This window comes from Oncorhynchus masou, chromosome 28 (assembly GCF_036934945.1).
Source record: "Oncorhynchus masou masou isolate Uvic2021 chromosome 28, UVic_Omas_1.1, whole genome shotgun sequence".
Taxonomy (NCBI): Eukaryota; Metazoa; Chordata; class Actinopteri; order Salmoniformes; family Salmonidae; genus Oncorhynchus; species Oncorhynchus masou.
In genome coordinates, this window is record NC_088239.1 from 16,295,965 (window position 1) to 16,320,106 (window position 24,142).

Sequence of the window (24,142 nt, forward strand, 5' to 3'; positions counted from 1 at the left end):
GTGATTCATCACTCCAGAGAACGCGTTTCCGCTGCTCCAGAGTCCAATGGCGGCGAGCTTTACACCACTCCAGCCAACGCTTCGCATTGCTCATGGTGATCTTAGGCTTGTGTGCGGCTGTTTCACCATGGAAACCCATTTCATGAAGCTCCCGACGAACAGTCCTTATGCTGACGTTGCTTCCAGAGGCAGTTTGGACCTTGGGTGTGAGTGTTGCAACCAAGGACAGACGATTTTTAGGCCCCACATGCTTCAGTACTTGCCGGTCCCGTTCTGTGAGCTTGTGTGCCTACCACTTCGCAGCTGAGCCGAAGTGGTAGGCACACAAGACATTTCCTCTTCATAATAAAAGCACTTACAGTTGACCGGGGCAGCTCCAGCAGGGCAGAAATTTGACAAAATTACTTGTTGGAAAGGTGGCATCCTATGACGGTGCCACGTTGAAAGTCATTGAGCTCTTCAGTAAGGCCATTAGACTGCCAATGTTTGTCTACTGAGATTTCATGGCTGTGTGCTCAATTTTATACGCCTATCAGCAACGGGGGTGGCTAAAATAGCCAAATCCACTAATTTGAAGGGGTGTCCACATGCTTTTGAATATATAGTGTATCTTGTTTACTGTCTACATTAGCCCCGCTACATACTCCATTTTTGCAGTAGCTGCATTTCCCCCGACTCCATCACACTCAGCGTAAAGTGTATTTCTGTGTATAGAATGTTTATACGACAGACAAGTTGGCAATTCAGGAACATGGCAACGCTACAAGGTGAAGCCTTTTTGTATCTTTGTATTTCATGCTTCAGTCAACATTCTCTACCGACAAGTTCTTAATTGTTTCAACCACAAGACTATATCAGGCATATAGAGGGGTGAGGTGGGGGCATGCGGGAAGGTGTTGACAGTCACAGCATTGTTCCCGTATGAAGATAAAACCCAATGAGAAGTGTTATGCTTGATGGCCCTGCACTTGTCACAATGCTATGCTTCTATTTTTAGTTTCAGAACCTAGCATGTTGGTTCTATAGCTTCCCTAATAGACTTCTACAAAATAGATTATGTGGTTGCTAGGAAGCGACTAATTCAAATACTGTCTCTTCAATTTGAAACAGCATTTTCTTTTCTTTTTTTCTTTTTAGGCTCCAGCAGAATGCTTATTTTCGAGTCAGGATGCAAGTTAATTTCTCAGCTTTCTGAATGATATCCTTGTAGTGTGGAAGAGAGACTGACAAGGGTGTACTAGCTCCAGTCTTATAAAAGCTGTGTTTTAATTTCTCTATTTAATGGATGGATTTGGCCCTTTGACTCACTGCTGTACAAATGTAAACCAGGAATATTACTCAAGAGACACCTCATTGGTTAATGTGAGACTTCAGATTTCTAGTTGCTGCTTCTCATAAACCCTGTCACCCTATTGCCAAGTGAGAGGGAACAAGGCTGTAGTAAAAATGAAGGCACCCAAAGCAGCAGCAGACAGACACCACGCTGTCTTTGTCAAACTCACGCAATGGACGACAGCCTCAACTCACATATGCATTCTTCAGGTCATAAAGCTAGTGATCCAACTGTAAACGGAAGTGAACTTAATAGGGCTTAATGAAGCCTTCATAAACCCTTTATAAGTCCTATATAGATGTTTCAGACATCATTCATAAGCAGATATGAGATTCTATAGCTATGCAGTACAACGTAGCAAAAGGGTTATGCCACATTCGGCAAAGCACCAGACCTTTTACGTCACCCTTTATGTAGTATGACTTGTTCTAATCATTTGTGTATCATCTATTGAGTGCTTATGAATGATCTATAAAGAAGTTATAATTTGTTCTTTTAAAGTGGCACCATAAGAGAGGCGACAAGTAGCCTAATGGTTAGAGCGTTGGACTAGTAACTGAAAGGTTACTAGATCGAATCCCCGAGCTGACAAGGTAAAAATCAGTTGTTCAGCCCCTGAACAAGGCAGTTAACCCACTGTTCCTAGGACATCATTGTAAATAAGAATTTGTTCTTAACTGACTTGCATAGTTAAATAAAAGTAAGAAAATCATTTTTTTCTACTTTCCACAAGAACAGCCGTCAACTATTCAGTGTACCCAGTGTGACAGTCAAAGCTGCATTTAAACTAATCGTGGCAGGGGTTTGGCATTCCCCAGCCTCCGCTATCTACCTCAGGGAAGGCTGTGCTCTGACACTATCAAATGGTTATGCAGGCAGCTCAGCGGTGTGTTGTCGCCTTGGCCCGCTTGGTTTACCAGAGAGATTTCATATTCATGGTGTGTGCTCAGAGCTACCTCATGCTGGATTGACTGTTGGATGTTATTTTGGTCCTTGCCTATGTTTGCAAAACCATCGCTGAAGTGTGACACAGGAGGGAAAGAGTGAAATACCTTCCTCTTCCTTATTAACCTCTACAGATACAGTGCTTTCCATGACATTGTGTGTGTTATGAATGTGTTATCAATGTGTTATCAGTTTGTTTTTAGTGTGTTATCAGTGTGTAATCAGTTTCAGTGTGTTATCAGCAGTGATGTAAAGTACTTAAGTAAAAAATACTTGAAAGTACTACTTATGTTGGTGTTTTTGGTATCTGTACTTTACTTTGCTATTTATATTTTTGACAACTTTATACTTTTTCTTCACTACATTCCTAAAGAAAACAATGTACTTTTGCTCCGTACATTTTCCCTGACACCCCAAAGTACTTGTACAAAGTACAAAGTACAGTTTGTTATCAGTGTGTTATCAGTTTGTTATCAGTTTGTTATTAGTGTGTTATCAGTTTTGGTATCAGTTTGTCATCAGTGTGTTATCAGTTTCAGTTTGTTATCAGTTTCAGTTTGTTATCAGTGTGTTATCAGTTTGTTATCAGTGTGTCCTCAGTTTATCAGTTTGCCATCAGTATGTTATCAGTTTCAGTTTGTTATCAGTTTCAGTTTGTTATCAGTGTTGTTATCAGTTTGTTATCAGTGTGTTACCAGTTTCAGTTTGTTATCAGTGTGTTATCAGTTTCAGTTTGTTATCAGTGTGTTATCAGTTTCAGTTTGTCATCAGTTTCAGTTTGTTATCAGTGTGTTATCAGTGTGTTATCAGTTTGTTATCAGTGTGTTATCAGTTTCAGTTTGTTATCAGTGTGTTATCAGTTTCAGTTTGTCATCAGTTTCAGTTTGTTATCAGTGTGTTATCAGTTTATCAGTTTGTTATCAGTGTGTTATCAGTTTATCAGTTTGTTATCAGTGTGTTATCAGTTTCAGTTTGTTATCAGTGTGTTATCAGTTTCAGTTTGTTATCAGTGTGTTATCAGTTTGTTATCAGTGTGTTATCAGTTTCAGTTTGTTATCAGTGTGTTATCAGTTTATCAGTTTGCCATCAGTGTGTTATCAGTTTCAGTTTGTTATCAGTGTGTTATCAGTTAGTTATCAGTTTGTTATCAGTGTGTTATCCGTTTGTTATCAGTGTGTTATCAGTTTCAGTTTGTTATCAGTGTGTTATCAGTTTCAGTGTGTTATCAGTTTGTTATCAGTGTGTTATCAGTTTCAGTTTGTTATCAGTGTGTTATCAGTTTATCAGTTTGCCATCAGTGTGTTATCAGTTTCAGTTTGTTATCAGTGTGTTATCAGTTAGTTATCAGTTTGTTATCAGTGTGTTATCAGTTTGTTATCAGTGTGTTATCAGTTTCAGTGTGTTATTAGTTTCAGTGTGTTATCAGTTTGTTATCAGTTTCAGTTTGTTATCAGTGTGTTATCAGTTTCAGTTTGTTATCCGTGTGTTATTTGTGTTTCCCTTCCAGACTTTTCATACGTGATGCAAAGGCCCCATAGCAATTTCCAGACCCGCTAGAAACTAAAACTGTCAATTGAAACCAATAATAGCCAAACTCTTTCAGCTGGGGAGAAAGTGAGCCTTGAGCCACCTATCCACTTGTGTGGGAACACTGTGTGGGTATAAGGGAAGCTGAATGCCTTTGTGTTTGGCATGTACATAGTATTGAAGGTTTGTCAGGAGAAGGGGGGGACTGATTTGTGAAAACACTCATTGTGACGACTCTGTATTTGTGTCATGCCCCGATACCGTTTGAACTTATCACACGTAGCGATCACAGACCCCTCTGCTTTGAACACATATCCTGCGGGAGGAAATTGCTAAATTTAGAGTAGTTATCCCCCGGGTGAGACTGAACTAAACAGCATAGTTTTTGTAATCACAGAGCAAGTAAAAACAACTGTGGGTTCACTCAGAATGCTTACACTGTATTTGTGGTTTCGAGTCAATATCCAATAATGACGAAGTCTACGAGACTGTCCGTTTTAATGTGATCAGCATCTTTGATACATCATAGACATTCTGAGTGATTCCGCAGTGTGGTTTACCTATCTGTGATTGATTGAATTTGGGCATAAGACTGGCACTTGAAGGAAAAAACAAGGAACATAGTAAGAAAATGGGGGGAGAGTGAGACAAAGAGCGATCGAGGTGAAAACTTAACGAATGTGTTTGTGAGAGAGAGAGAGAGAGAGAGAGAGAGAGAGAGAGAGAGAGAGTGTGTGCTCGTGTGTATTCTCTATTCAGTGATGCTCTGGTTTTGAAGAGGTGCAAAATGGGCTTCAAATTCCCACGTAACAGGATTGCTGCACAGACTCATTGAGGGAGTAACATGCAGCTGGGTCAGAGAGGGGGATAGAAGATTGATTATGTGTGTGTCCCACACTTGGCAGTGCCAAACAACCGACATGGCATGAGGTCGGACTGGAGATTCTCGCTGAACCATATCGCCTCTCCTCCCTCTCTGTCCTATGCTGTGGTAGTGTATGCACTCTAAGCAGTGTTTCTCAACCCTTTCCTCCCTCTCTATCCTGTGCTGTGGTAGTGTATGCACTCTAAGCAGTGTTTCTCAACCCTTTCCTCCCTCTCTATCCTGTGCTGTGGTAGTGTATGCACTCTAAGCAGTGTTTCTCAACCCTTTCCTCCCTCTCTATCCGGTGCTGTGGTAGTGTATGCACTCTAAGCAGTCTTTCTCAACCCTTTCCTCCCTCTCTATCCTGTGCTGTGGTAGTGTATGCACTCTAAGCAGTGTTTCTCAACCCTTTCCTCCCTCTCTATCCTGTGCTGTGGTAGTGTATGCACTCTAAGCAGTGTTTCTCAACCCTTTCCTCCCTCTCTATCCGGTGCTGTGGTAGTGTATGCACTCTAAGCAGTGTTTCTCAACCCTTTCCTCCCTCTCTATCCGGTGCTGTGGTAGTGTATGCACTCTAAGCAGTGTTTCTCAACCCTCTCCCCCTCTCTATCCGGTGCTGTGGTAGTGTATGCACTCTAAGCAGTGTTTCTCAACCCTCTCCCCCTCTCTATCCGGTGCTGTGGTAGTGTATGCACTCTAAGCAGTGTTTCTCAACCCTCTCCTCCTCTCTATCCGGTGCTGTGGTAGTGTATGCACTCTAAGCAGTGTTTCTCAACCCTCTCCCCCTCTCTATCCGGTGCTGTGGTAGTGTATGCACTCTAAGCAGTGTTTCTCAACCTTCTCCTCCCTCTCTATCCTGTGCTGTGGTAGTGTATGCACTCTAAGCAGCGTTTCTCAATCCTCTCCTCTGGGATCCCCGTTCTATGAATTTGAAAACCGAGCACCGCTACGGTCTTCCTGAGAGCTACAAGTACAACCAGAAGGTGCTTCTGGATTATGTTGTGTTACGGTGCAGAGGGTTGTCAATTTCCACTCTGTCAAACAAGCACACCTGATTGAACTTGTCAGCTAATCATGAAGCCCTTAGTCTAGTCAAATTAGGTGTGGAAGTCAGGTGTGCTTGTCAGGTGTTCTAGTCAGGTGTTGTAGTCAGGTGTTCTAATCAGGTGTTTTAGCCAGGTGTGCTTGTCAGGTGTTCTAGTCAGGTGTTCTAATCAGGTGTTCTAGTCAGGTGTTCTAGTCAGGTGTTCTAATCAGGTGTGGTAGTTAGGTGTGGTAGTCAGGTGTGGTAGCCATGTGTGGTAGTCAGGTGTTCTAGTCAGGTGTTCTAGTCAGGTGTGGTAGTCAGGTGTGGTAGTCAGGTATGATAGTCAGATCTGATAGTTCAGGGCAACAACAACATTGTGAAACATATGGAGCTCCACAAGGAGAGGTTTGACAAACACTGTATTAAAAGCTCTGAGAAAATTTCTACCTCCTACCCTATCCATACGCTGAGAGTCAGATGCGACATTGCTGTATTAGTAATCACGGCAGGGGGTGGACTCTTGATGGAGTAAATATTCATCAGAAAGAGCCCCATTGGGGTGGGGGCACAGGTTCAGCCGAGAGGACGACAGGTGTCCTAAGAGACAGAAAGGAGCTCTGAGCAGTGCCAGTCACCATTTCTTTATCCTTCCCTTATCACTGAACTCTATCTGAGATACTGCCACAGACATCCACCGGAGCACACAGTTAAGGGCTTTTTACACTACTGAGCCGATCCAAGCAGAAACAAACCAAGCTGTACTGAGCTGGCCTGTTTACACATCCACCTTCGTTGCATGGTTTGGTTCAGGTCAGCACGATAGTGTGCAAAGGGATGCTAGCTATAGCCATCTCCTCAGCTTCAACATTATATGAATGCTGTCTTTCAAATCAAATCAAATGTTATTTGTCACATGCGCCGAATACAACAGGTGTAGACCTTACAGTGAAATTCTTACTTACAAGCCCTTAACCAACAATGCTTTAAGAAGTTAAGAAGAAAAAAAAAATATGTGTTAAGTAAAAAATAGATAAGTAAAAAATGTAATATAAAAGTAACAAATAATTAAACAGCAGCATTAAAATAACAATGGAGGCTATATACAGGGGGTACTGGTCCAGAGTCAATGTGCGGGCGCACCAGTTATATGAGGTAATTGAAGTGATATGTACATGTAGGTACTATGCATAGATTAAAAACAGAGAGTAGCAGCAGCGTAAAAGAGGGGTCTGGGTAGCCCTTTGATTTGCTGTTCAGGAGTCTTATGGCTTGGGGGTAGAAGCTGTTAAGAAGCCGTTTGGACCTAGACTTGGCGCTCCGGTACCGCTTGCCGTGTGGTAGCAGACAGAACAGTCTATGACTAGGGTGGCTGGAGTCTTTGACAATTTTTAGGGCCTGACACCACCTGGTATAGAGGTCCTGGATGGCAGGAAGCTTGGCCCCAGTGATGTACTGCAATGTACACAGTACCCTCTGTAGTGCCTTGTGGTCAGAGGCCGACCAGTTGCCATACCAGGCTCTCGATGGTGCAGCTAGAACCTTTTGAGAATCTGAGGACCCATGCCAAATCTTTTCAGTCTTCTGAGGGGGAATAGGCTTTGTCGTGCCCTCTTCACGACTGTCTTGGTGTGTTTGGACCATAATAGTTTGTTGGTGATGGGGACAACAAGGAACTTGGAGCTCTCAACCTGTTCCACTACAGCCCCGTCAATGAGAATGTGGGCGTGCTCAGTCCTTCTTTTTCTGTTGTCCACGATCATCTCCTTTGTCTTGATCACGTTGAGGGAGAGGTTGTTGTCCTGGCACCACATGATCAGGTCTCTGGCCTCCCTATAGGCTGTCTCATCGCTGTTGGTGATCAGGCCTACCACTGTGGTGTCATCTGCAAACTTGATGATAGTGTTGGAGTCGTGCATGGCCATGCAGTCATGGTCCTCCCCCCTGAATTTAGTGTGCGCTTGTGCATGACAACAGCACAGGCAGCAACAACATCCAACATCAGACAGCTTGGCATTGTTCCAGAAAACTCTTTAACGAATTTGTTCTTCTCGCCATCATTTACTCAATTAATGATTCTCACACAACTGTTTCATAAACTGTGGATTCATGTTTCTTTATTTTTTTGTCAGCCAGAATGTGTTTAGAATGGGAAAGGTAAGGGCCAGCTGGTTAGAATTGTCAGTTTTATGTTATATGTTATATGTTTCAGTTGTGTTTTGACAACAACGTTTAAAACTGCAATATGTAGCTTTTTTGGCGACCCGACCAAATTCACATAGAAAATGGTGTTCTAGATCTGTCATTTTCATTGAAAGCAAGTCTAAGAAGTGGTACATATGTTCTATTTGTACTTTTTCTATGTTTCCCATTCTTAAGTTTTGTTTTTGCGTCTTTTACTTCCGGTTTTGCACACTAGCTTCAAACAGCTGAAAATACAATATTTTGGGTAATTTAAAATATATTTCAGAGTGATTTAGATGGTACGACTGTCACGGCAGGGTTATTTCTGCATATTGCATCTTTAATGTTGGTCCCAAAAAGTCATGCTTTCAACGAGACTGTTGTCATGACTACTAACACTGTTTCAAGTCTCTGTGTGATTTTGTCTTTGACAGTGAACTCTTGGATGACAAGAGGATTGTCAGGTAAGCAAGGTTTGCTTACATCCTCCTTCTGAAGACATGAAACACTGTGGAACACAGCTTACAAATGCTGTACTTTTTATGTTTTGTAAGTCATTTTAACCCTGTGATAACAATAATAGTCAAAATTGACAAAATTCAGATTTCCTGACTTCTGACAAACCCTGTGCCAGAAATATATTCACTTCTGGGTTGTGTTCATGAGGCAATGAAAAGAAAACAGACTAAAACAGAGAGGGACTATCTGGACACTAATTTTCGTTTTCAGTTGTAGAACTTTTTCTGTTGCTTGACATAATGAACACGATGCTAATGTTACTGTGGAACATTGAAGGTCATGTTTCTTTCTGTAATTTGGACCTTTGTATGTCCTGCAGCCACCGAGAATATCAATGTTGAGTCTGTACCACGAAGGCCTAGTGTGGCTCTGTGCAACGAGACCCAGCTGCTGTGGGAGATGGAGGTGTGTGGAGAGGGTTTCAAGCGAGAGATGGCTTACGTGGATCCCCAGAACTGGTGCAACTTAACACACTTCATCAGGTAAAAGACTCCCCTGCCGTCTCTTGCCCTTTCAGTCTTATCAGAACAAGCCAGTGTCCTATCAATTCACTGATCCAGTTCTTAAAGGCACTCAGTATAATTTCTGAATAAATGTGTGTGAGAAGGGAAAGGTGGGATTAGTTCCAGACAGAAAAACATGTGTAGCCCCACTCTATCTGTTGGTAAACTTTTTGCTCTTGGAGGCAGTCTAAGGTTTGCATATTAAAGCCAAAATAAAACATATTTCCACTAAAATGATCATTTCAGCACAATAATTATTGTACAATGTCTTGGGGAAGCTCAGAACAGTTTTCCTACTTAAAAAGTTGACCTAAGAAACCTACTGTAGGATAAATCAAAGAATACTGCATTGCAGTGTAGGTAGTCTAGTAAAATAAAATAAAAAGTGCCCACTCTGTGTGTGAATGCATGCATCTGGCTGTTTGTGTATGAACAGGCGATTGGCATCCAAATGCTAGTTGGCATTGCAGATCCAGGGGCTGTTTGCCTGGCTGGGCCTGCCCAGTGATAATTTACCCCTCACCAATGAGTGGCACCTGTGCCTGCTGGCTGACCCAGTATGGCTCTCTGACACGCTTCAACCGTCCACACACACAGATAAACACACACATGGACACACACATCCACAGGCATACTCATACACCCGTACAGTATTCATACCCCCTGACCTTTTCCACATTTTGTTATGTTACAGCCTTATTCTAAAATGGATGAAATTGTTTACCCCCCTCATCAATCTACACACAATACCCCATAATGACAAAACAAAAACTGTTTTTTAGACATTTTTGCAAATGTAATAAAAAAATTTAAAAAATGAAACTATTCAGACCCTTTACTTAAGAACGTTTTTGAAGCGCCTTTGGCAACGATGACAGCCTCAAGTCTTCTTGGGTATGACTCTAAAAGATTGGTACACCTGTATTTGGGGAGTTTGTCCCATTTTTCACCGCAGATCCTCTCAAGCTCTGTCAGGTCGGATGGGTACTGTTGCTCTACAGCTATTTTCATGTCACTCCAAAGAGCAGGTTATCATCAAGGATCTCTGTACTTTCCTCCGTTCATCTTTCCCTCGATCCTGACTAGTCTTCTAGTCACTGCCTCTGAAAAACCTCCCCACAACATGAGGCTGCCACCACCATGCTTCACCGTAGGGAAACACTGTGCCAGGTTTCCTCCAGACATGACGCTTGGCATTCAGGTCAAAAAGTTCAATCTTGGTTTCATCAGACCAGAGAATATTGTTTTTCATGGTCTGAGAGTCTTCTAGGTGCCTTTTGGCAAACTCCAAGTGGGCTGTCATGTGCCTTTTGCTGAGGAGTGGCTTCCGTACCATAAAGGCCAGATTGGTGGAGTGCTGCAGAGATGGTTGTCCTTCTGGAAGGTTCTCCAATTCCCACAGAGGGTTCTTGGTCACCTCCCTATATTCTATATTTGAGTTAGCCACCCTTTGTCTTGATGACAGCTTTGCACACTCTTGGCATTCTCTCAACCAGCTTCATGAGGTAGTCACCTGACATGCATTTCAATTAACAGGTGTGATTTGTTAAAAGTCCATTTGTGGACTTTATTTCATTCTTAATGTGTTGTGACAAGATAAGGGTGGTATACAGAAGATAGCCCTATTTGGTAAAAGTCCATATTATGGCAAGAACAGCTCACATAAGGAAATAGAAACAGTAATCCATCATTACTTTAAGATATGAAGGTCAGTCATTCCGAAAAATGTCAAGAACTTTGAAAGTTTCTTAAACTGCAGTCGCAAGAAACATCAAGTGCTATGACGAAACTGGCTCTCATGAGGACCGCCACAGGAAATGAAGACCCAGCTACTTTGAAGAATCTCAAATATAGAATATATTTTTGGTTACTACATTTAAAAACATTTTTTTAACTTTTATTTAACTAGGCAATGATTTTCTTACTTTTATTTAACTATGCAAGTCAGTTAAAAACAAATTCTTATTTTCAATGACGGCCTAGGAACAGTGGGTTAACTGCCAGTTCAGGGGCAGAACGACAGATTTATACCTTGTCAGCTTGGGGATTTGAGCTTCCAACCTTCCGGTTACTAGCCCAATGCTCTAACCACTAGGCTACCCTGCCGTCCCATGATTCCATATGTGTTATTTCATAGTTTTGCTGTCTTCACTATTATTCTACAATGTACAAAATAGATAAAAATAAAGAAAAACCCTGAAATGAGTAGGTGTGTCCAAACTTTGACTATTACTTTAGCTTCCATCTAGGTACCTCTCTATTACCAACTGGCCAGATGTTTATGTGAGAGACAAATGATCTTTACAGGGTGTAACAGCCATTTCCACGAACCCTTCCCTCCCCATCTGTACCTTGTACAATACCTCATATTATGTCCAGTAGCTCGTATTGTCAAGACATTGCTTAAGTTTTCTCTTTTCAAGACATCCGTTACCAAACATACCAGCTTGAAGGTCCTACTGGCAGCCAGTAAAAAGGCTATCACTAGGAAATGGCTACAAAAAGACCCTCCCACAGTGACACAATGGATAGACATTGTAGAAGAAATATACCACATGGATGGTATGACCTTTGCTTTAAGAACTCAACAGGAGAGAGGTCAAGAATACTGGGAAAAATGGGTTTCGTAATTGGAAAGGGTCTAATTCAAAGATGTCAATGTAACTAATACGATGATGAAGGTATGACGTGCACTGTAACTGCCAGATATTTTTTGTTGTTCTTTAATTTTACTTTATTTTTAATTTCTTTGTGTTCCTACAATAAAAACAAAGTATAAAAACCCACACCAGCTTGAAAAGTATATTTACAGTACTTGTTAACAAGTTATTCATGAGACATATGTGTTCTCATGGACATCCCCAGGGAATCTGTGGCACTCTGTTTAGAGAGGGAGAAAGAAATAGAATGAGAGAAAGTGAAGGACCTTTGGTCCTCGTTGATGTTCTGCGCTGAGAGAAACAAAGCATGCGGCCATGTCAGCGAGGTGTCAGTTAGATGGAACTCTCTCCAAAGTGCACGGCCATCTACACATGTAAGATCTTCATTTGACCAGTTTCTCATAGCAGTATCCTGCAGCAACAGGAAATGTGAATTATTGTGTGGATTATAATTAATGGACATTTTTTTGTAGGGGTTAGGGCATATCAAGTCTGCTATTTTTAAGAGGAAATTACAAACTTTGACTTTTCAAACCGTAAATACGCTCCAATTTTGCATTTCCTGCAAAAACATGGTGATCAAATTAAGATCCTAAATCTGTATATTGATTCAAATGAGCAAATCTGAATCTCACCACGGGTACACAGTCAAGAGAATGGGACAGCCGAGGAGGCATGGACCAACTGCAGAACATCAGCAGAGACTGAATGCCAGGCACGGTGCCGTCCACTGCTAATGAATATTAACACAGGGACATTATCAACAGCAGGCCTAGGGACAATATCATCAGCAGGCTTGGTCTGCTTTCTAACAGATGCTCCTTCAAGGTCAACAGTGCATGTTAGTGGCCACAAATGGCTATTTGCAAACACAATGTGAATTTACTGTCTGTGTAATTTAGTAGAACAGAAAATTTGGTAATTACAGTACCAGTCACAGAGGACATACGGAGAGGAGGAGTTGGAAATAAAATCAATTTACCACAACTTGAAGGGAACCGTTTTTTTTTCTCCAGGTCCCAGGTCAATCCCTTGGGATTGCTAGTGTATACCACTTGAATGAAGAAGTCAAATGCAATTTTTGTCAACTCCGCAAAACATCAACTCCGTCAGATTTTTGTCTAACGTCAACTCCGTCAGAGTGCTTAAAGATCTGATCGAAGGTTATGTTTTTATTGGGAATTTCAAATGAATCATTTTCCATATTTTAACAAATGTTTGTATAACAATTACATTTTTAGAGGCAAAAATATTTTAATCACTGATCTGCAACATATGCTTAAACAATTTAATTATTTGCTGTGCTAGACCAAAGGGATAATGTTCGCTTTATAAATGTTGTTTCATGTACTAAATCTAGAAAAACTTGCCAAAATTCTAACAAAATTAGCCCTGGACCATTTAATAGTGGTCTAAAACAAAACAAAAAGAAGTTTGGAGATTTGTATTACATTTTTGAACAATGTAGTGCTATAAAAATACAATCAAGGCCTTTAAACACTTGTTGGACAATACTTGTAAAAATGAAATGCCTTTTAGGATGTCTGATGGAGTTTACATAAATCCAGCAAAACTGCGCTATGCCACTGTATCTTGGGTCGAAAAAAATTACCTCAACAACCTTAATCCTAAATAATTCAGCAAAAATCCATCTTGGATGTCGCTGATAAATTTGTTGTAAAGTCTATGCAATTCACTGTACCATTTACAACGTGTATCCTGTGGACGTGACCAATAAACTTTGATTTGATTTATGTCCTCTCCTCCCTCAAGTATGCCTGTCTGTACATATCCTTTATTACATTTGTTTTAAGAGCGGTGCAGAATTTTTCTGCAGCATAGCTTTTTCTGACAACCTAATGGAGTCATTGACTACACAATCAGACATAATATTTTGTTATGTTTCTGACAAGCTGGACTCAAAACACTTTAAAACAGGATCCCATTGGATAATCAACACTTTAGAAAGCCTTTTTAGAACACTCATAAAGTCTTCATAAGCAATACATGGATACTTCACAATTTATAAGCAATATTATCCAGCATAAACTGTTATATAAAAAGGTCCTAGCGTGTTGTTTGCTGATGAATGATTTCTGAAGCATTTTTATGGACCTTATAAAGAGTATGAGGCTTCATTAAATACATTTTTTCCTTGAAAGTATTGTTTGTGGCCACAAATTTGTGCAGGCAATGTTTGGCAGTGAAGTTGACCTGTAATGTTGGCATTGTGGTTTGGTTTTGTTTTGCGATTGGGAAGCTTTGAATTTTCCTTGCATGAAAATACATATGAGAAAACATTTAAAATATGCCCCATCTCTTCTCGTGCACCATGTACAGCTGCTGGAAATAATGTAGTTTTTCCAGTTATTACTTTATCTGTGTCATGCATAGGTGTAATAGGTGGCAGGGAAGTCAGGCGCAGGAGAGTCAAATGGAGTTTAAAATGGAGTCTTTTAATAAAGTTCCAAGAGTATGCTCCATAACAATTTACATTTACATTACATTTAAGTCATTTAGCAGACGCTCTTATCCAGAGCGACTTACAAATTGGTGAATTCACCTTCTGACATCCAGTGGAACAGCCACTTTACAATAGTGCATCTAAGTCATTAAGGGGGGGGGGTGGTGAGAAGGATTACTTATCCTATCCTAGGTATTCCTTGAAGAGGTGGGGTTTCAGGTGTCTCCGGAAGGTGGTGATTGACTCCTGTCCTGGCGTCGTGAGGGAGTTTGTTCCACCATTGGGGGGCCAGAGCAGCGAACAGTTTTGACTGGGCTGAGCGGGAACTGTACTTCCTCAATGGTAGGGAGGCGAGCAGGCCAGAGGTGGATGAACGCAGTGCCCTTGCTTGGGTGTAGGGCCTGATCAGAGCCTGGAGGTACTGCGGTGCCGTTCCCCTCACAGCTCCGTAGGCAAGCACCATGGTCTTGTAGCGGATGCGAGCTTCAACTGGAAGCCAGTGGAGAGAGCGGAGGAGCGGGGTGACGTGAGAGAACTTGGGAAGGTTGAACACCAGACGGGCTGCGGCGTTCTGGATGAGTTGTAGGGGTTTAATGGCACAGGCAGGGAGCCCAGCCAACAGCGAGTTGCAGTAATCCAGACGGGAGATGACAAGTGCCTGGATTAGGACCTGCGCCGCTTCCTGTGTGAGGCAGGGTCGTACTCTGCGGATGTTGTAGAGCATGAACCTACAGGAACGGGCCACCGCCATGATGTTGGTTGAGAACGACAGGGTGTTGTCCAGGATCACGCCAAGGTTCTTAGCGCTCTGGGAGGAGGACACAATGGAGTTGTCAACCGTGATGGCGAGATCATGGAACGGGCAGTCCTTCCCCGGGAGGAAGAGCAGCTCCGTCTTGCCGAGGTTCAGCTTGAGGTGGTGATCCGTCATCCACACTGATATGTCTGCCAGACATGCAGAGATGCGATTCGCCACCTGGTCATCAGAAGGGGGAAAGGAGAAGATTAATTGTGTGTCGTCTGCATAGCAATGATAGGAGAGACCATGTGAGGTTATGACAGAGCCAAGTGACTTGGTGTATAGCGAGAATAGGAGAGGGCCTAGAACAGAGCCCTGGGGGACACCAGTGGTGAGAGCGCGTGGCGAGGAGACAGATTCTCGCCACGCCACCTGGTAGGAGCGACCTGTCAGGTAGGACGCAATCCAAGCGTGGGCCGCGCCGGAGATGCCCAACTCGGAGAGGGTGGAGAGGAGGATCTGATGGTTCACAGTATCGAAGGCAGCCGATAGGTCTAGAAGGATGAGAGCAGAGGAGAGAGAGTTAGCTTTAGCAGTGCGGAGCGCCTCCGTGATGCAGAGAAGAGCAGTCTCAGTTGAATGACTAGTCTTGAAACCTGACTGATTTGGATCAAGAAGGTCATTCTGAGAGAGATAGAGGGAGAGCTGGCCAAGGACGGCACGTTCAAGAGTTTGAGAGAAAAGAAAGGGATACTGGTCTGTAGTTGTTGACATCGGAGGGATCGAGTGTAGGTTTCTTCAGAAGGGGTGCAACTCTCGCTCTCTTGAAGACGGAAGGGACGTAGCCAGCGGTCAGGGATGAGTTGATGAGCGAGGTGAGGTAAGGGAGAAGGTCCCCGGAAATGGTCTGGAGGAGAGAGGAGGGGATAGGGTCGAGCGGGCAGGTTGTTGGGCGGCCGGCCGTCACAAGAAGCGAGATTTCATCTGGAGAGAGAGGGGAGAAAGAGGTCAGAGCACAGGGTAGGGCAGTGTGAGCAGAACCAGCGGTGTCGTTTGACTTAGCAAACGAGGATCGGATGTCGTCGACCTTCTTTTCAAAATGGTTGACGAAGTCATCTGCAGAGAGGGAGGAGGGGGGGAGGGGGAGTAGGATTCAGGAGGGAGGAGAAGGTGGCAAAGAGCTTCCTAGGGTTAGAGGCAGATGCTTGGAATTTAGAGTGGTAGAAAGTGGCTTTAGCAGCAGAGACAGAGGAGGAAAATGTAGAGAGGAGGGAGTGAAAGGATGCCAGGTCCGCAGGGAGGCGAGTTTTCCTCCATTTCCGCTCGGCTGCCCGGAGCTCTGTTCTGTGAGCTCGCAATGAGTCATCGAGCCACGGAGCGGGAGGGGAGGACCGAGCCGGCCTGGAGGATAGGGGACATAGAGAGTCAAAGGATGCAGAAAGGGAAGAGAGGAGGGTTGAGGAGGCAGAGTCAGGAGAAAGGTTGGAGAAGGTATGAGCAGAGGGAAGAGATGAAAGGATGGAAGAGGAAAGAGTAGCGGGGGAGAGAGAGCGAAGGTTGGGACGGCGCGATACCATCCGAGTAGGGGCAGTGTGGGAAGTGTTGGATGAGAGCGAGAGGGAAAAGGATACAAGGTAGTGGTCGGAGACTTGGAGGGGAGTTGCAGTGAGGTTAGTGGAAGAACAGCATCTAGTAAAGATGAGGTCGAGCGTATTGCCTGCCTTGTGAGTAGGGGGGAAGGTGAGAGGGTGAGGTCAAAAGAGGAGAGGAGTGGAAAGAAGGAGGCAGAGAGGAATGAGTCAAAGGTAGACGTGGGGAGGTTAAAGTCGCCCAGGACTGTGAGAGGTGAGCCGTCCTCAGGAAAGGAGCTTATCAAGGCATCAAGCTCATTGATGAACTCTCCGAGGGAACCTGGAGGGCGATAAATGATAAGAATGTTAAGCTTGAAAGGGCTGGTAACTGTGACAGCATGGAATTCAAAGGAGGCGATAGATAGATGGGTAAGGGGAGAGAGAGAGAATGACCACTTGGGAGAGATGAGGATCCCGGTGCCACCACCCCGCTGACCAGAAGCTCTCGGGGTGTGCGAGAACACGTGGGCGGACGAAGAGAGAGCAGTAGGAGTAGCAGTGTTATCTGTGGTGATCCATGTTTCCGTCAGTGCCAGGAAGTCGAGGGACTGGAGGGAGGCATAGGCTGAGATGAACTCTGCCTTGTTGGCCGCAGATCGGCAGTTCCAGAGGCTACCGGAGACCAGGAACTCCACGTGGGTCGTGCGCGCTGGGACCACCAGATTAGGGTGGCCGCGGCGTGGAGTGTTTGTATGGTCTGTGCAGAGAGGAGAGAACAGGGATAGATAGACACATAGTTAACAGGGTACAGAAGAGGCTACGCTAATGCAAAGGAGATTGGAATGACAAGTGGACTACACGTCTCGAATGTTCAGAAAGTTAAGCTTACGTAGCAAGAATCTTATTGACTAAAATGATTGAAATGAAACAGTACTGCTGGAGTAGGCTAGCTGGTAGTGGCTGCGATGTTGACACTACACTAATCAAGTCGTTCCGTCGAGTGTAATAGTTTCTACAGTGCTGCTATTCGGGGGCTAGCTGGCTAGCTAGCAAGGTTGATTGCGTTCCGTTACTTAAAAGAACGACAATAGCTGGCTGGCTAACCTAGAAAATCGCTCTAGGCTACACAATTGTCTTAGATACAAAGACGGCTATGTAGCTAGCTAGCTACGATCAAACAAAACAAACCGTTGTACTGTAATAGTTACTACAGTGCTGCTATTCGGGGGCTAGCTGGCTAGCTAGCAAGGTTGATTGCGTTCCGTTACTTAAAAGAACGACAATAGCTGGCTGGCTAACCTAGAAAATCGCTCTAGGCTACACAATTGTCTTTGAACAAAGACGGCTATGTAGCTAGCTAGCTACGATCAAACAAATCAAACCGTTGTACTGTAATGAAGTGAAATGAAAATGTGATACTACCTGTGGAACGACGCGGAATGTTGACCGGGTAGTTGGAGTTCAATTCGGTAGAGGTTGGCTAGCTGTTGGCTAGCTAGCTAGCAGCATTTCCTACGTTAAGGACGACAAATAGCTGGCTAGCTAACCTCGGTAAATTAAGATAATCACTCAATAAATGTACAAACAAACAAAACATGGGTACGAGGACCCGACGCGCACCTATACAACAATCACACTACACTGACAATAAAACAATCTCTGACAAAGACATGAGGGGAAACAGAGAGTTAAATACACAACAGGTAATGAATGGGATTGAAAACAGGTGTGTGGGAAGACAAGACAAAACCAACGGAAAATGAAAAAAGGATCAATGATGGCTAGAAGACCGGTGACGTCGAACGCCGAGCACCGCCCAAACAAGGAGAGGCAACGACTTCGGCAGAAGTCGTGACAATCTGAAGCACAGCAGATTTTGAAAACAAATTTGCCAATGCTACAGAAGGCTAGTAAAGGCCCAGTGCACAACTTTTGTGTAATAAAAAAAATTATATATATATGTATATCCTTTTTTAATTCACATTTTTCAGGGGGTGCTGCAGCACCCTCAGCACCACTCCTTCTCCCAAGTGGGAGCAGTGGTCTAAGGCATCCCTACAGACCCTGGTTCGATTCCAGGCTGTATCACATCTGGCAGGGCATTGGGAGTTCCCATAGGGCGGCTCATAACTGGCCAGTGTTGTCTGGGTAGCCCATCATTGCAAATAAGAATTTGTTCTTAACTAGCTTGCCTAGTTAAATAAAGGTCAAATAAAAATAAATATGACTTCATTCGTCTAAAATGTACCCTTGTTAACCTAGAGTTCATGTCCGTGCCCCCGCATAAATCTAATTAGCATAATAAAAACATCCCCATCAAAACCTGTTTAAGCTAGATATATCTGTTTTATTTGCATGGCTGCGTCTCAATCCACCACATCCACTGATGTCGCCCTTCCGCATCTGCAGTTGAAAGGTGGCAGAGCTCGAGCTGTGTTTGTCAGACCATGAGACATCCTGAAAATTGGTCTTCTCATGAAAACGTCTGTAGTGTCCGAAAAGTTTAGCCTACAAACTATTGTGACCCCTCTGTGGAAAGATGAGACTCTCACAAACATGATTGTGGTGCTCTGGGACGCCCCCAAGCCTCACAAGAAGAGTCTGAAGCCAGGTACCAGTTTAAAAAATGAATGGAAGCATAGATGGAGATAGTTTTGTTCCTAAGATAAGGGGTTAAATACATGTAATTTAAAATAAAACAAAAGTATATATATACATAGGACAGACACTTCAGAACAAACTTCCTTCAGATTAATTTTTTTCACTATCTGTTTATCCATGTATGAAGCTGTTATTAAATGTGTTTCTATGAGCTAATAGCAGTAAGGTCAAATTCAATGTGTCATCCCCCCAAAAAATGTGTTTATAGTTTTGATACCTTAAGGGGTCCTAAAATTCCAAATCAAATTGCAAAATGATCTTTGGTATGACTATTTTAAAACAATTCCATATGATAGTTTAGTAGAACCCCTTCCCCCAGCTTAGACTCTTAAGGATTTTTAAGCAAGAGACAATCAGTTTTTATAAGAATGTATTTGTCCTTTTAATGATGGGTAAGCTTCTGCCAGTTTTAAATTATAAAAGAAAATAACACAGCACGCAGCTAAATATCTATGGTAACTTCACGTATTCTATCACATTTCAGTCTGAGGTCAGCATTTTGTACCATCGTTTTTTTACAATAATATACAAGCCAAAAAGCTATTCCAGGGTTACCATACAATTAATCCATTAATTTACAGCAGCCTCCCTTATGTCTGTATGGAGACACAGTCTACACGCTTGACCAAGACTCATTCGATTTGCAGCACTTAGGCGGAGGTCGTCTGAAAGCAATGATGGGGATTGGCTGACGTCAAACCACACCGCTAGTATGAAAGGCGTGGGAGGGGAAACTGATGTTTGTTAAATATAGAGCTAACCACTTTGGTCTTGACTAGTTTGACTTAATGTGGTCTGATAGGATCTGTTTTGCTAGGTAAGCATTGTGGCTGGGACCCCATGTTACCCAGAGTGCTATTATATCAACTCTAATCACCCATTTAGCCCCTAACTGTGTACTGTAACAAGCCTGGGAAGTGCAGGTAATTTGTGTCATATTGGAAGAAAAACTGTGTGTGTTATAATGGGTTGGTTTTAGTGCAGTTTATAGGGCATAGTACATACAGAAATGCACCCTAATTAGGCAGCCTGTGTCCAACTCGTAGCTAATGATGTAAACTTGATGAGGAGGACACACATGGCATATGGCTACTCCATCAGTTTCCAAAGTGACATACTTTGAACAAAAACAATGTTACAAGGGCTTTATAACACATTCATAAAGCATTCATAAGCACTACATAGATTCTTCAAAAATCCTCCATTTAAATGTGTCATACCATATAAATTAGGACATCCTTAAGCAGTGCTTAATGAATGCTCTATCAATTGTGGTTCATTTAAATGTAGATAAGTGAATTGTTTTGCCCCACAGTTAGCCATGATGATTAGCTAGCCAGCCAAAATGGTTTACAGTTACTGTAGCTAGCAATCACTTATACACTATTTTGCTAGCTACAGTAGCGCTACCGTGCCTCCAAAAATAACGTCTTCAAAAATATACCATTGTGATTTACCATTGTTATGCACATCCATTCATATCGATTTTCTATGCATATTATGACTGAAGAGGCATGACTTGAGCCTCTTTCTTTATAGATTCACTCTGAGCTTTTTTTGGCAGAGTATGAATTTTAGGGATATACCCTCCCTGTTTATCAGTTTAGACACATCCTATGTGTAAGATTCTGTATTTATTTTCTTAGTCGACCTTGTTCTGTTTCTTTGTGTTCTTGAACCTAGCCCTGTCTTTCATTTTTTCCCATTGATTTCACCTGGGTAAGTTACTCACCTGGTCTCATCAACTCCTTATTTAGTTCAGTTCATTCTGTTTGTGCCTTTGAGGTATTGTTCGTTTTGACTCTGCTAAGTCTTTTCCTAGTTCGTTTGTGAGTCCTAGTTTTATTTCACCTGCCTATTTATGACCATTGCCTGCATGTGACCACGATTAATGCCTTCCCAGAAGGCGAAATAAACACCTGTCATGCTCTGCGGGTGAATCCACACCTTTTTATCCCTGATTATTCATTACACTAAGTAGCTGTGCATATGGTAACAGCTAAGATGCAAAATCTGCTAAGTAGACCCCTTATCTCTTCTCCCTTGAAATAGAAAATAAATACGGAGATACAGAGAACATATTTTTCAATCTAATCCATGGCCCCAGATTCCCTGCCTTCTGATTGGCTAAACACTTTGTGTTCCTCTGCCATCTGGACCAGGGATTGGCCAACCCTCCTCCTGGACAGCTACTTTTGTTCCAGCCCTGCCACAACACCTGAATCTACTGATCAGCTGCTCAGGGGCTGTTAGAGCAAGGCTGGAACAAAAGCCTACTGTACATGCCCAGGAGGAGGGTTGGCCAATCCCTGCTCTAGGCCGGGAGTACCAGAGCCATATATTTACATCTCTATGGCTTTGGTGAGTGCTAGCCCTTTCTCAACCTGACTGTTTATTTTAAACATTTGTGTTTCTCTGCTTTCTCCGCAGTGAGTACCACGTCTTCTCGCTGTGCACAGAGACCAACGCCGGGCGCATCAACTGCTACTGGCCCAACCCGCTGGTGGAGAGCTACATTATCCGCATCCACAAGCACTTCTTCTCCAACTGCACCCTGGAGAGGGTGATCCTGGTGGACCCGCCAGACGACACACTCACCATCCTCATCCTGATCCCTGTCTTCCTCACCCTGGCTATGATCGCGCTGGTGGTGTGGTGCAGTAAGCGCAGCGACATCCTGGCTTAAGATGTTGGTTTGTTTGGTTCCCATGGTGACTGTGCAATGTGACTGTCCAGAGACCTATGAACTTCTTTGAATGGAAATACTTTATTGATCCCCAGAGGGGGAATTGGGTTAGACAGGTAGCCTGGGAAGACAGGTAGGGAACCTACGAAGGGAACTTTTGCTTGTTCATTGTGTCATTTGAGGATTATGGTGGATTGAATGGACCAAAAGAAGCTACTTAACGCCTTTGAGGGAGATGCATCCTAAATCCATTTTACTAGCTTGAGACGGTCCAAGCCCTTTTGAGAGATATACAAGGACTCAAGGCACAGAGCTACAAGACATTCAGGATTTTTGATCCTTGGTGTAAAAAGGGACGAACGCCCAGGGACTCTGCCTCAACATCATCACCTATCAGACGCCATTTAAGCTTGTGGTTATATATTCTGGTGAAGATTCTTCTCTATGGGAGAACACCGACAAGTTGACACGTGAACATGTACAATACATTTCTGAACCGGTGCCGTCTACTGTAAAGACCCTGAGTTCTCCTTCCTTAATTGCCTGCCATTCTTTCTCAACAGCAGTGTTCCTGGCACCATGGCCTTCTTCACGCTCCCTCATCTGTTATGTGTTGTCACTATCAGTTCAAGCTGCAAAGACGGATACAACAATTTCTTTCCAAAAAATCCGATTTTTACCCAACCCTGATTTAACTTACCCTAACCACACCCCTAACCATATGCCTAACCAAAACCTTAATTTAAGACCAATGCTAATTTTCATGTTCATGATATAGGCAATTCTGACTTTGAAGCTTGGCCATAGAATGGGAACAAGCCCTATATGTGTCGCTGAGACTAGAGAACTTGGTTTGTTTCTTGAAGTGAAATGGTTGTTTGACTTCTTTATTTATCTTGTCTCTGGGTTGTCATTGCAATGCCCCAAAAGTTGTTATCACTGATCGCACTGCTCATGTGTTGAAACCTCAGCAGGAATTCTGCTCACTCTAATTGTAATTTAATTTCACAGTTTAGTCGTTCTGGGAGGTATGGGCGATAGGAACATAATTCACTGTCAAGATTACGGACTCGTTTTGAGAGAATTTATTTGTGCTAGAAAAAGTTTGGTATTGAGGAGCTATTGAATGATTTACTGTAATGCTATTTAATGTTTGAATTAAATTACTTAGAATTAGTCAATGCTTTGGTTATTAATCAACATGTCCATAGGGCAATTTGCCCCTTTTTGTCCTCTGCCGTTTCGAAACCATTCCTACCTCTACTTCAAACTACATCTATCTCGATGTAACTCCAATTCAATTGAAACATCCTTAGTACTGTGGTCATAACAAAATAATATTGTTTTGACATTTCAGTGTGTAAATGTAGTTAAACACTAAAAACCGCAAAAAAATCTGTTCTGACGTTTAGGTTAATTTCAAGGTAAAACTCAACATTGCTGTATGATACATTACCATATGGGCAAAGCTACTAACAAGGCTGTATGAACATTTCAGAAGGGATTGGGGGGGAAGTTCATATTCCTCATCAGTGGTGTAATGTACATAAGTAAAAATACTTTAAATACTACTTCAGTTTTTTTGTGTATCTGTACTTTACTATTTATATTTGACAACTTTTACATTTACTTCACTAAAATAATGTACTTTTACTCCATACATTTTCCCTGACACCCAAAAGTACTTGTTACATGTTGAGTGCTTAGCAGGACAGGAAAATGGTCAAATTCACGTACTTATCAAGTGAACACGTGGACATCCCTACTGCCTCTGATCTGGCAGACTCACTAAACACATGCATTGTTTGTAAATGATTAGTGTTGGAGTGTACCCCTGGCTATTTGTACATTTTAAAAACAAGACAATGGTGCCATCTGCTTTGCTTAATAGAAGGAATATGACATTTTTACTTTTGGTACTTAAATATATTTGACTAATTCCATTTACTTTTGAGACTTAAGTATATTTAGAACCAAATACTTTTAGACTTTTACTCTAGTATTTTACTGGGTGACTTTCACTTTACTTGAGTAACTTTCTATTAAGGTATCTGTACTTTTACTCAAGACAATTGGGTACTTTGTCTACCACTGTTCCTCATATTCCAATTTAAGACAAAGTCACTTTATAAAATGGGGACTATTTCCTCATTATTATGCGATCAAAACAAACATATGAATCTAAAGATGTTGACATTCAGCTCTGATCATCAGGATGTCAAACAAAGTGATATACACTGAGTGTAAAAAAACATTAGGAACACCTTCTCGTTCCCTGACATAGACTGACCAGGTGAATCCAGGGGAATGCCATGATCTCTTATTTATGTCACTTAAATCCACTTCTGTCTGAGTAGATGAAGGGGAGGAGACAGGTTAAAGAAAGATTTTGAAGCCTTTAGACAATTTAGACAATTAAGACATGAATTGTGTATGTGTGCCATTCAGAGAGTGAATGGGC

General features: G+C 42.5%; 1 protein-coding gene across 1 annotated transcript in view; it reads left to right on the forward strand.

Annotated features, from left to right (window-relative positions):
• Positions 1-23,642, forward strand: part of LOC135517267 (receptor activity-modifying protein 3-like) — a 40,581-nt gene extending 16,939 nt beyond the window's left edge. Inside the window, exons 2-4 of the mRNA XM_064941410.1 lie at positions 8,313-8,342; positions 8,717-8,879; positions 21,426-23,642. Of these exons, the coding sequence (XP_064797482.1) occupies positions 8,313-8,342; positions 8,717-8,879; positions 21,426-21,681 (449 nt within the window). The 3' untranslated portion in view covers positions 21,682-23,642. The remainder of the gene's footprint in view (positions 1-8,312; positions 8,343-8,716; positions 8,880-21,425) is intronic.
• The last annotated feature ends 500 nt before the right edge of the window (positions 23,643-24,142 follow it).